The sequence below is a fragment of the Anomaloglossus baeobatrachus genome, chromosome 3, assembly GCF_048569485.1.
Source record: "Anomaloglossus baeobatrachus isolate aAnoBae1 chromosome 3, aAnoBae1.hap1, whole genome shotgun sequence".
NCBI lineage: Eukaryota > Metazoa > Chordata > Amphibia > Anura > Aromobatidae > Anomaloglossus > Anomaloglossus baeobatrachus.
The window spans coordinates 143847793-143861108 of NC_134355.1; the positions used below are offsets into that span (position 1 = coordinate 143847793).

The 13316-nt window shown below is 39.8% G+C and overlaps 1 protein-coding gene across 4 annotated transcripts in view; it reads right to left on the reverse strand.

The window, feature by feature from the left end:
• Window positions 1-13316, reverse strand: part of LTBP1 (latent transforming growth factor beta binding protein 1) — a 528942-nt gene that overhangs the window by 52249 nt on the left and 463377 nt on the right. For all 4 annotated transcript variants that reach the window (XM_075339498.1, XM_075339499.1, XM_075339500.1 and 1 more), the window contains one exon: window positions 9415-9558. In XM_075339498.1, coding sequence (XP_075195613.1) covers window positions 9415-9558 — 144 coding nt within the window. The remainder of the gene's footprint in view (window positions 1-9414; window positions 9559-13316) is intronic.

Here is a 13316-nt window from a genome sequence, read left to right on the forward strand (position 1 = left end):
ATGGCTAACTCAAAAGATGGTAATATACACCGTGTGCAAAATTATTAGGCAAGTTGTATTTTAGAGGATTTTCTTTATTATTGATCAACAACTATGTTCTCAATCAACCCAAAAGACTCATAAATATCAAAGCTTAATATTTTTGGAAGTTGGAGTGGTTTTTTTTTTAGATTTGGCTATCTTAGGAGGATATCTGTTTTTTGCAGGTAACTATTACTGTGCAGAATAATTAGGCAACTTAATAAAAACCAAATATATTTCCATCTCACTTGTTTATTTTCGCCAGGTAAACCAATATAACTGTAAAAAATTTAGAAAGAAACATTTCTGACATGCAAAAACAAAATCTAAAACAATTAGTGACCAATATAGCTACTTTTTCTTTATGATGACACTCAACAGCCTACCATCCATAGATTCTGTCAGTTGCTTGATCTGTTTACAATCAACATTGCGTGCAGCAGCCACCAGAGCCTCCCAGACACTGTTCCGAGAGGTGTACTGTTTTCCCTCCCTGTAGATCTCACATTTTATGAGGGACCACAGGTTCTCTGAGGTTCAGATCAGGTGAACAAGGGGGCCATGTCATTATTTTTTCATCTTTTAGACCTGTACTGGCCAACCACGCTGTGGAGTAGTTGGATGCATGTGATGGAGCATTGTCCTGCATGAAAATCATGTTTCTCTTTCATGTTTTTTCTTGAACAATACCGACTTTGTCCTGTACCACTGCTTGAACAAGTTGTCTTCCAGAAACTGGCAGTAGGTCTGGGAGTTGAGCTTCACTTCATCCTCCACCCAAAAAGGTCCCACAAGTTCATCTTTGATGATACTAGCCCATATCAGTACCCCACCTCCACTTTGCTGGCGTCTGAGTCTGAGTGGAGCTCTCTCTGCCCTTTACTGATCCAGCCTCTGGCCCATCCATCTGGCCCATCCATCTGGTCAAGAGTCACTCTCATTTCATCAGTCAATAAAATCTTTGAAAAATCAGTCTTAAGATATTTCTTGGCCCAGTCCTGACGTTTTATCTTATGTTTCTTGTTCAAAGGTGGTCGTTTTTCAGCCTTCCTTACCTTGGCCATGTCTCTGAGTATGGCACACCTTGTGCTTTTTGATACTCCAGTAATATTGCAGCTCTGAAATATGGCCAAACTGGTGGCAAATGGCATCTTGGCAGCTTCATGCTTGATTTTCCTCAATTCATGGACAGTTATTTTGCGCCTTTTTTGCCTAACACGCTTCTTGCGACTCTGTTGGCTATTTTCCATGAAACGCTTGATTGTTCGGTGATCACGCTTCAAAAGTTTGGCAATATCAAGACTGCTGCATCCCTCTGCAAGACATCTCACAATTATGGACTTTTCAGAGCCGGTCAAATCTCTCTTCTGACCCATTTTGCCAAAGAAAGGAAGTTGCCTAATAATTAAGCACACCTTATATAGGGTGTTGATGTCATTACACCACACCCCTCCTCATTACAGAGATGCACATCACCTGATTTACTTAATTGGTAGTTGTCATACTCAAGCCTATACAGTTTGTAGTAGGACAACATGTATAAAAAGTATCATGTGATCAAAATAGTCATTTGCCTAATAATTCTGCACACAGAGTATAGCAAGCTTTTGAGACTACTCAGGTCTCTTCATCAGGCTCAGTATAACACAAAATCTGTGTCACATATTTATACACAACAGGACATAGAATGGAGCAGTAAATAAGACAAGTAACGTGAAGCAGAACTATCAGTATGGCAAGGGGACAAACTGTTTTGGCAGTAAATATTAGAGCAGGCAGGTGACATGGTAGGTAGGGAGCCTTGACATAAGTTTTGTAGTGGGACCCAGTAATTTCAAGCCTTAGAAATGACTAACAACTAATGGGTTACATTTCATTAGACATTCTTATTTCAGTCCTTAGGTTTCTTATAACTTTCAGATTACACTGCAATGTATGAGTTTAGCCACATAATACAGTAAATTAATTGTAGTTCCTTAGCTCGGTTAGGAAAGTGCACAAAATGTATGAAATCATCAATTGCAAATTCCTAAGGAAAAGATGATCAACACTCCCAAACTGGGACCAGACTGTGCAATATACTGGCAATGTACAGCAGTGATGGATTATGCCAAAAGAAACAGACTAGTTTCATTACATGTCCACAATCAATCTGTAGAGAACAGCATTTGTATGAAACAGCACGTGCTTTGAGTTTACAAGTTCAAAAGGCAACTGGGTTCTCCTCTTGGGAAAGACGGAGACACATGTTTTTATTCCTGTATTGTAATTAATGTCATATTAATGCCATGGCCATGACAATCTACAAATCTTGTACTGCGGATTTTTGTAAATCCTTCATAAATTATTAAAAAATGATAAAGGAAAGATTTCAATAATGAGGTGAGCAGATAATCCCTAGCCTGTAGACCAATTCCTAACATATGACAAGAGACAAAAAAAATGAGACTAACGTTATCCTTCATACAGAGGAAGAAGATAGCACAAGAAATGATGCAGGAATCTATATTGTCAACTATATGTTCAGCGACATATTAGAATTATTCTGACAATTTATAGGGGGCATTCGTCTGGCACTATTTAAACTATTTAAAGGGGCATTTTGATATTATGCTATAATGGCGTTGTTTACAGTAGTATAATTATATGGTGAGACATGGAAAATGCAACCTCCCCTACTTCCCTTAATCCTATAGCCATAATAGGCCCAACAGGGCAAAATTAAAGAAATACACACGACACCTGCTCTATCCCTTCAATGGAAACAGATAGGTGTCATCATAGACCAGTCAACTAGCCCATTGGACTAAGACACTGCAAATATCCAGGAGTGTCCATTGGGAATTGAACTCCCAAGCTCACACATCCAAGGCCACAAGCTTACCACTAGACCATGGAACAGACATGGGAAATACAGCCTCCCCTACTTCCCTTGACCTATAGCCATAACAGACCCAAAAGGGCAAAATTAAAGAAATACACACGACGTCTGCTCTATCCCTTCAATGGAAACAGATAGGTGTAATCATAGACCAGTCAATTAGCCCATTGGACTATGACACTGCAACCATATTGCGCTTTTATTTATTTGAACAGTATTGTCATGTTCTTTACCTGAAAAGTATAGTGACATCGGTCATGTGTACAGTTTGGCGGTATTTTCTATAATTACTTTTTAGTGACATTTATTATTCACTCAATGAAAAAATCGATTCTGTTTCAATCGTGTTCACATCTATTTGTACTTGTGACTAGGCAAAACGTTGTGAATGCTAAGAATTACTTAAAATTTTAGTTACTTAAAAGTGAAAACAGATTTGTTTATAGAACACTATGGAGAATTCCTTTAAATAACACTTAAAGGGGTATTCCCATCTCCAAGATCCTATCCCAATATGTAGAAGGTGTAATAATAATAACATTAGCAAATACCTCAAATCAGAAATGTAGTATAGTTCTTCTGATTTACTATGTCGCTTACCTCATGTTCAGGGCATTACAGGACCTTAGGTATCCATGGTTACGACCACGCATATAGTCACAGCCAGTTAGTTGTTAGTGGTCATAACCACGCATACCTAAGATCCTGCAATGCCCTGCACATGAGATAAGTGTTACGGTTCGGGGTTCTGTTGTGCCTCAAACCAGTCCAGTCCTGTCATTGACTCCCACCTTGGAATCTGTCAACTCCGCAGCGCCACCAGGCCATCGCTTGAGGCATCAGGTGGCTAGAGTTTTGTACCATCCTGAGCCTGAGTGCTCATTCAGCCATACTGAGCATTTGCGTGATGTCATCAATGACAAGGCAGCCACTTGATTGGTCATCAGAGACATCAGCGATGAAGTGGCAGCTGCTGATTGGTTATCATGACATCAGCAATGACGTGGCAGCCTCTGTATGGCTGCAACCGATACCATTACCACATGCCATGTGGCCTGGGCCAGGGAGGTGGCTATAAAAGGTCTGTAGCTCCTCCCATCGGCGCACGAGAGTCTCATACTGTATGCTGACAGCTAAGGTTGCTATCCTGGCTGTTAGAGTTATTGGGTTCCAGTGCTATTTTCCTACAGTGCTTGTGGCAGGTGTGTGTATGGATAAGGGCAGTGATTACATCAGGGCTAGGCGTTGGTGCAAGGTATTCGTATCTGTGCACACCTGTACTTCGGTACGTTGAGGGTCAACCATTGTCCTATCATTCCTCGGGTACCCGGTAACGCTAACCAGGTGACCCACGTGGTCTGACGTTCCCCTTTTGCATGTGACCAGTAGTATGCAGTGCCAGTGACAGACCTGTGTATATGTGCCAGCCCTGGGTAGTGACGCTAACTGGGTAGCCTACTCAGTCAGATGTGCCCTCTATGCACGTAACTGATTCCTTTGTATCTGTACGCGGTCTGACGTGCCCCTGTACGCACGTGACCGGTTCAGCGGTAACGTCCTAGGTTTCCCAGTGACGTTAACTGGGTTACCTCTCGGTCTGACCGGTTCCTACACACGTGATCGATACCTATTGCAATTTATTTTGGTTTTCACATGTCCCTACACATGTGACCATTACCCGTGTACCTGTGAGGTTAACAGGGACACGCTACACGTTGGGGTGTGCCCTTAAACATCCCCTTCGTTTCCTTTGAGTTCTCCTGAGTTGCAGTATTTGTTCTCCTGCCCCATAGTGGCTTTAATACCTGCCTGACAGACTTCGGGTAACGAATGATATCATAATATTTTATATCCAATCATCCCCTCCGTAACAGTAAGTGACATAATGATGCAGAAGAATTATACTACATTTCTACTTGGAGGTATTTGCTAACATTATTATTATTATTACACATATTAGGATAGGATCTTGGAGATGGGAATACCCTTTTAAAGAAGCCATATCATCAAAATGTTTATTCCGTAACTCGTCCTCAATTATCTATGCAATGATGTGTAAGTGAATTAAAATATTTATTGATCACTGTGTTTCCCAGTATCCAGTGCCTCTCTGGCCCTCTTCTGACCCACATGACCTGAAATCAGATTACCCGACTCACATAACAGTTTCCGTTTGCAGTAGAAGTTGTTCTCTCAATGTAAGTCCAGAGAGAATGGTCGTGAATCTCACAGACTCACATTGGGAAGACTGTGGGTGAGCTGAAATCACTGCAGAATGGCCACATAGAGCTAAAGAGTACCGGAAGAGTGATCGAATCCACAGAAGACGATAATTACTATAATACACTTACACACTAATACTTAGATGCTTATGGAATAAAATGTTTGATGGGATGACTTCTTTAACCCATTCATCCCCAGGCGCTTTTCCGTTTTTTCCTCCCCTTCTTCCAAGAGCCATAATGTTTTTAATTTTCCATTAATATAGCCGTGCAAGGGCTTATTTATTGAAGGATGAGTTGTACTTTTGAATAACTCTATTCATTTTACCACATAGTGAACTGGAAAATTCAAAAACAAAATTCCAAGTGTGTTGAAATTGCAAAAAAAAAAATTAAATTAAAAAATATTGCACAATTGTGTGTTTTGTTTTTTTTTTAATTACCATATTTACTATATGGTAAAAATGACCTGAAAATATGATTCTCCATGTCAGTAGGCGTATGTAGATACCAAATATGTATAAGTTTTCTTTTTTATTTAGATTGTGAAAAAAAATTATAAATTTGTAAATACTTTTTTTTTTTTACTTTTATTGCAATGTTGGGGTGATCAAAAAAACTTAATTGATTTATTTGTGTTACACCATTTACCAATCTGATTAATTTATTTTATAATTTGATAGATCAGACATTTCTAAATGCAGCAATATCAAATACCGTATGTGTATATTTTTAATTGTTTTATTATAAATGGGGCAAATGGGGTGATTTGAACTTATGTTTTTTATTTTTTCATATTGTTAAAAACTTTATTTATTTTTTTACTGTATTTACTAGAGCCCTTTGGGGACTTGAAGCTGAAATCTTCTGATAATTTCTGCTGTACAGAGCATGGCATCAGCCCTGATCCGAACAGCGGAAATCACGATCTCCGAGCTGGCGTTCACAGGAGAATTGTAATGCCAGAGACAGGGGTCCTCAGATAACCTCTAACTGACAGCCCATCGGTACTCCCCAATCATGTCAAGGGTGCGCCATTGGGGGCAGAGAATGACGCGTCCCCCTGCCGGCGACTGTTACATCCAACTGTCAGAGATAGACAGTGGGATTTAATACCTGTGGCTGTTAGAGGTACATAATGGTTGATTAAATCAGCTGTCATGAGTAGGTAATGATGCGGTCTCAGATTGCGAGCCCGCATCAAAGGCAGAGATGCGACTTTCAACATACACATATGTCAAAAGTCATGAAGGGGTTAAAAATGAATGATCACGCCCCCTGACGAAGGTTCATACCAAAATGCGCATCGGGCGCATTCCCACTGCATCCACCAATATCCAGGTAATGTTATCTCATATTTGATGGTTGCCTGACTTGCCTGATTCCGCTCGCCTTGCTATGCGATCACTCTGCCCCCATTTTCCACTTAGTTTGGTCGTGGCCAGTGTTTATACCGCATCTTAATATATGTTGGCACCCTTTCCTTGCTGCAAATGGTATATATATTACTTCTGATTGATCATTTTGCAGCTTTGTTATGTAATGACATTATTTTACCTTCCATCTATTGCTGTTATTTAGGGTTGACACTGGTTAATGATCTATGGGGACACTTATTTATATCTATGTTATATATATTGCATTAGCTATACATGATAGTTTTTGATGCACTCTTCCCTAATTTGTGGGGTGTCTCTGTTGCACGGGATACACCTTACATTAAAACTTGATTTCATCTCTATGAGTATGTTATTAATATAGCTATATTAGTGTTTTTTTCAGGCTGTTTAATTAACTTCCGGCCCATCAATATTTGACTGAGCAATTTACAGTCTGAAGATACTCCCATCTTCATATCTGACGTACTCACACCTCATGTTTTGCAGTGATCTAACATGTTTCTCTCCCCTGTCACCCTTTTCATCAATAAATTTACATTTTTAGACTATGAGATCCCCTCCTCTTTTTTGTAGTTTAAAAAATTATACTGTCATCCCCACTGATTAGCCCCTTCTGATGTGTCACATGAGGGACACTTACACAGCCAAGTATCTATGAATATAAATATTAATATAATACATTTAGCTTTGTAGATAATCCATTATCCACATTTGAGCTGAAATTTGAATGGATCTATTGCACACACTTTTCTTTCCATTTGAACAATCCCAGCCTAAAAATAGTAAAAATTGTGAAAAATAAAAGCTAGCAACAGAATCAAAGGGAAAATTTCCCAACATCTAATTAGCCTGTGTGCCAACAATTTACACATGAGCCAACAACGTTACCTTAATAAGGCTGAATAGGTGCCCATTGTGTTATTTTCTGGCAGACAGAAAGGAGGTACTGTGTGCTGCATGGAAGCAATTTATCTACTTTTCTTCTTAGGAAAAAATGAAGGGCTTGCAATTCTGGATCAGGAATATTAAGCGTGTTTGTATATAAATTGTGATAAAAATGCAAGTTTAGTAAAAGTGATTTCTAATTTTCACACAGTAATCTAACAAACCACCATACATTATCATTTTTTACGTTTGAACCCTTTAAAGGACTTGTAAGGGACAAATATGTTGATGACCTAATATACAGTATACACACACTGTCTTTTAAACAGGAAATTTAAAGAATGTAAAGGGGTTTTCTGGACAAACAGATAACAAATTGTAAAAACTATGGGAGAGGAAGATACTTTAGAATTAACTTGCTATTAAAATTCCGATATTTTCCTTGGTTTTCATAGCCTCAAAAATAATTGAGTCTTTAGGATTGGTAGCTCTAAGCGAGGTGGTCTTATTGTTGGCAGATGAGCATACACACTTTCATCAAAATGTGCACCAAGACCCTCACATTGCAATGCGTCTAGAAATAATGGAATTTATATACAGTTATACCTTGAGTTACCCTACTAACGCATTTTACAAGATACAAGCTGTAGCTCTGTAACTTTCTGCTCCATGATGCGAGCAGAAATGTGAGTTATGAGCAGCAAGTAAGAGCTGATCCGCTAACCGCATGAGAGGAGGACACTGCGCTGTGGGGTATCACAGGGAGGGTGAGTATAATGAGTGTGCAGCTGATCAGCTGCCTGTATGACAGGAGGACACTGTACTGCAGGGGGATCGCAGGGTGGGTGAGTATAATTTTTTTAAGTGTGCTGTGTGATGGCGGGCCATGTACCAAGATGGGGGGGCCAGGTACCAGGATCAGGGATCATATATACCATGATGGGCGTCAAGTACCATGATAAGGGGCCATGTACCAGGATGGGGGGCCATGTACAAGGATGAAGGATCATAAATACTGGGATTGGGGAGCCATGTACCAGGATGAGGGGCCATGTACCAGGATGGGGAATCACAAATATTATGGGGGCCATGTACCAGGATGGGGGGCTATAAGTAGATGCTGGAACGGATTAATAGCATTTCAAATAATTTTAATGGGGAAATTTACAGAACAAATTAAACTCGTAAGTCAAGGTATTACTGTATTTAATATTTGCGGAGTGCTGCAGCATAATGTTTGTTTTTAAACATACTTTTACACTGCAGCCACAGCATAGTTAATCCTGCATTTGTATATTATACTATAGTTAATGCCAGCCAATTTGTAGACTTTCTACAGATTTTCAACCATCAGTCCAGAGATTGTTGTGGGTGAAATATCATCTACTACACAGACCTTTTCACTTAGTGATGACATATCTGCTGTAGACTGTGACATCTCCTCTGTTGTTGGACATTGAAGTTGGGGGTGGCTGTCAATCACAGCTGCCTTACCGTGGGTGATAGTGTAAGAAGAACTGCTGCGCCCCACAACCACAGTACTGGTTCTTAAGTACAGACTTCCCAAGATGTACATTTCAAAGAGTTTTTGCCATGGGGCTAAAGATGATGGTCCGCTGTCTTAACAGGTTTTGTTTTTTTCTTTAAGTAAATACTAACATTTGAATATGTCTCACTGCCTGGACAAAGTGATTTCTTTTACCTATACCATATGGATGCCTCTTTGTGTCTCTCATTTTAAAAGGCAGAATTCTGGTGACACAAATGTGACATGGTTCATACATGCCATATTACAGAATAATGCAATTGCTCCCACCAATGATGAAGCTGGCAGCCCAGAACATAATGTACATAGAACGAGGCAATTTTACAATAATAATTCTACCAACTCTATGACACACAAAACCTAATCAGGATTTGTCCGAATCTCTGCAAGAATACTCTGCGTTTTGCTTGAATTTAAAGTTCTGTATCGCTCAGCAAGTCTATGGAAAATCTATCCTACCTGGCATGTTGCGGTATTTGCATTGCCCAGTCATTGGGTCATATTCCTGGTTATCATCAGCACACAGGCAGAGGAATGAACCATCCACGTTTTCACACCGGGCCTCACCACAGACTCCGCTCAGCATTTCACATTCATTTACATCTGGAAAAGGGAGAACGGTTATTGGGACACATTCCTTGTTACTGACAGTTCTTTCTTCATCCATATTTCCTGTGCCAGCAATGTCTGCTAGAGCCGGCAAGCCCCCTGGTGCACAATTAAATCCTATAGCTGCTGAAATGAATAAAATAAACAGGAGATTCCTCTTACGGCCGATCCTACACATGTAGAGAAAGGGCAACTATGCGGAACGTCTGAAAATAAATATGTATTTCGTGATGTAGAACTTGCAGACATAAGACTAGACCAGACAACCTTTCTCTCTCATCATACATCACAGAATGTATGTGTGGGACATCCCTATTGTTTCCTGATTGAATTTCCATATAGAAGAGCTCTATTTGGAGAAACATTTCCGTGGTTCATAGAGAACAGCTTAAAGGTATTCTCTAGTGATGTTATCACTAGCTGGAGATGATCATCGTATACCTCAAATATTCGGCGAATATCTCACCGCTATGCGAATATTCGATACGCAATGTAAGTCTATGGGAAGCCCGAATAGTTGCGAATAGTTGATATTCGGCTTTCCCATAGACTTACATTGCGCATCGAATATTCGTGAATAGTCGAATAGCAGAGACCTATTCGGAAAATATTTGCGAAGCCGAATATTTGAGGTATTCGATCATCCCTAGTTATCACCCATGTACTGGATAAGGAATAACTTATAGATCATTTGGAGTGTGACCACTGAGTCCAGCACTGAACAGCAGAATGGTTAACTTTTATGCCCATTATAATCTATCGGCAGTGGACATGCCTGACCACCACTCCATTCCTTTACTCTGTGCTGCCGGAAAAAGCCAAGCACAGTGCTTAGCAGCCCTATGGAGAATAAATGGATTCCATCATTCCACCAACCACAGATCTCCTAGCTATCACCTGTCTGCAGGACGTATCTTCACTAGAGAACCCCTTCAATTATTTAAAGAGGAGCTGCTCTCCCCTGAGTCTGCGTTTTGGTTTTTGTTTTGTGACTCGATTGCAGAGATGTTCACAATTTTTGCTTTTGGAGTGCAATTATGTGAAATCTCTGTTTGCAGCCCAACTAGGCGTTTCTTCAGAGTTTTCTCTTGGAGTGTGTGCTTTCATTTCTTCTTTCCAGACACTGAAAATAACAGCATGGCAGCTAATCTAGCAGTCTCATAGGCTGCCGAGGTATGACTGGCAGTGTATGGTATGGAGGAATGAAACCGCAAAGCCCCAGAGAAGACTCTGAAGGAAAATCCAAATGCATAACAAGTAGAGATTTCACATAGTGTGCTCTAGCAAAGACAATATCTCTGCAAGGAGAAATGCAGCATAATATGGAAAAGAGCAGCAGAATCAGAAAGCTCATAGATTTTTACACCGTATTTAACTGATTTGGGGGAGGGGGTAAGTTACAGGTCCTCTTAAAGGATTTGCCCATTTTGGACTTTTATTTCTTGAGCTAAATAATTTCTAAAGGCTGTGCAGACAGATAAAGCTATTTTTGAAATGAAATAGAAACTGCAGATGTTGAGATCATAAAGTGCTGGATGGAAAATTGATCTTTTATATTTGTAATTCATTTCCAAAATTTTAAATACAGAATTTCTTCTATCTACATATGAACTCATATCTTATCCTAAAAAGCTAAACGTAATAATGCCACCTAAAACTAAACAACAGAAAATAACAAAATATATGCGCCTATCTTTTACCCAATTCTCTGTGGAACATGAAAGGGATTGTCCAGCCTTGGGAAACTTTTTGGCAAGAATTGTAGCAAGTTAAGTCCTAATAGCGTGAATGTTTAGGTTTTGGCTCTACTTGTCGGTGCGAGCGGTCATCACATGACCACAAGTATTCTATTTACATGTTTGAAGTCATGGCTCAACTAAATTCTCATCGGCTTCTCTCAACGTTCCAGCTCAATCTAATGATAAATTAACACGTAAAAATGGATATTGTTTAATCCCTCATCAGCAACGATAACCCAGGAGAAAAAATAATACCATTCAAGAAGTACCAACTATGATCTAATACAAGAAATACATCCTTACTTGCGGTATTTGACTATTTTATTACTTTAACTCTTTTTCCCATCACTACTGGCTTTTAATCGCTAAATAAATCACTACTTGGTTATACACACATATATACCCATCCTATTATGTGAGTACAAGAGGTAGCGAGGTGGATCACTTCACTTTCTATTGAGAGAAGCAGATGAGAATATAGTCAAGCAATGACGGGAAATATGCAAATCGCATGACAACCGCTCGATCTGGCAATCAGAGCCGATTCAACAATGTCTATATTGCACTGTACTAAGAGTCAGCAAGTAGCAGTACTTGCCAAAAGTTTCTGTAGGGCAGGAGAACCCTTTTAAAGGGAATCTGTCAGCTACTCACCTGCAGGGCAGTCCAATACAGTAAGGTCCAATAGGTGTCACTGCTCTCGGGTCCAACATTTCCTCTATCCTTGCAATCGCTGTCCTCCTTATTTCATGTGGATCACACATCCTACTTCAATCTTACAGTGCCCTCCATTGCAGTCCTGTGCATGACCACTTTGCTCTGCCCTGCTGAGGGCAGAGCAAAGTACTGTAATGCACAGGCGTGGGTAAAGGTCAAAGAACGCCCATGGCTGCTCATTACAATACTTTGTGCTCCTCTCAGAAGGGCAGAGTAAAGTGCACGTATGCAGGAGCGCAATGGAGGGCACTGTGTGGAGGACATAGGATGCATCAACCACACAAAGCAAGGAGGAAGACGATCATACAAGATGGAGGAGGCGCTGGACCCGAGAGCAGCGACGCCTATCGAACCGTACCGTAACACACCATCCCGCAGGTGAAAGGTTCACTTTAATGACCAGACAGCTGACATAAGATCAATGAGAATAGCCCATATCTTTTAAGCCAGGGCTTATAATCATTCTTTTATTCCTTTAAGCATGTAACAGACTCCAAGTCAGTCTAAGAACACAAGAAAAGTGGATATTGTTGCTTAATCCGTCATGAGTTGGTCATTAAAGGGGAACAAAAGCATTATAAAATACAGAAATCTTGCCAATCAAGAGACCCGATTCAGGAAATACAAATAAAAAAACTCACAATAAATAAAGTTTCGTACAACCATAATTGCAGTATTTGATTATATTATTATTGTTAAAATAATAAATCTAAATCCTATGCTAAATTAGATGCTAACACCCATACTTATACCTATCCCATTATGTGGGCACCACAGGCAGAGGTGGAGCACTGCCTTTTCTATACTTTTCCTTTACAACAACCAATACATCCCAGATACCATAAATGTATTTTCTGACAGCAGCCATCAAATAACCCACAGCACAGCATGTTTACCAAACTACCTTTTAACGTGTGTGGCAGGTTCAAGAATGGGAACTTCATGTATTTTGGTGACAAGGCACATCACATGCTGTCAAGAATGGAGAGGTGGCTGTGCATGATCAAAATAGAAATCCTAATAGTAAATAATTGGAGAGAGTTTTGCATACGCAGCCACCTTTCCATTGTGGCAGTGCTTTAAAGGGTGCCAATCTTAACGTCTATTAAATATTTTTAACAACTCTACAGCTGCAATATGAAGCTGAAAGGTATGCAAACATTGAATATAGGAATTTGGACATACATTACTGCTAAAGAAATACATTTAAAAATTGAGACACTTAGCGCATAAAAAAAGGACAGATTTATGTGAGCCCAGCAGCCAGCGTCAAGGTGTATCTCTCTTTGCTCGGTT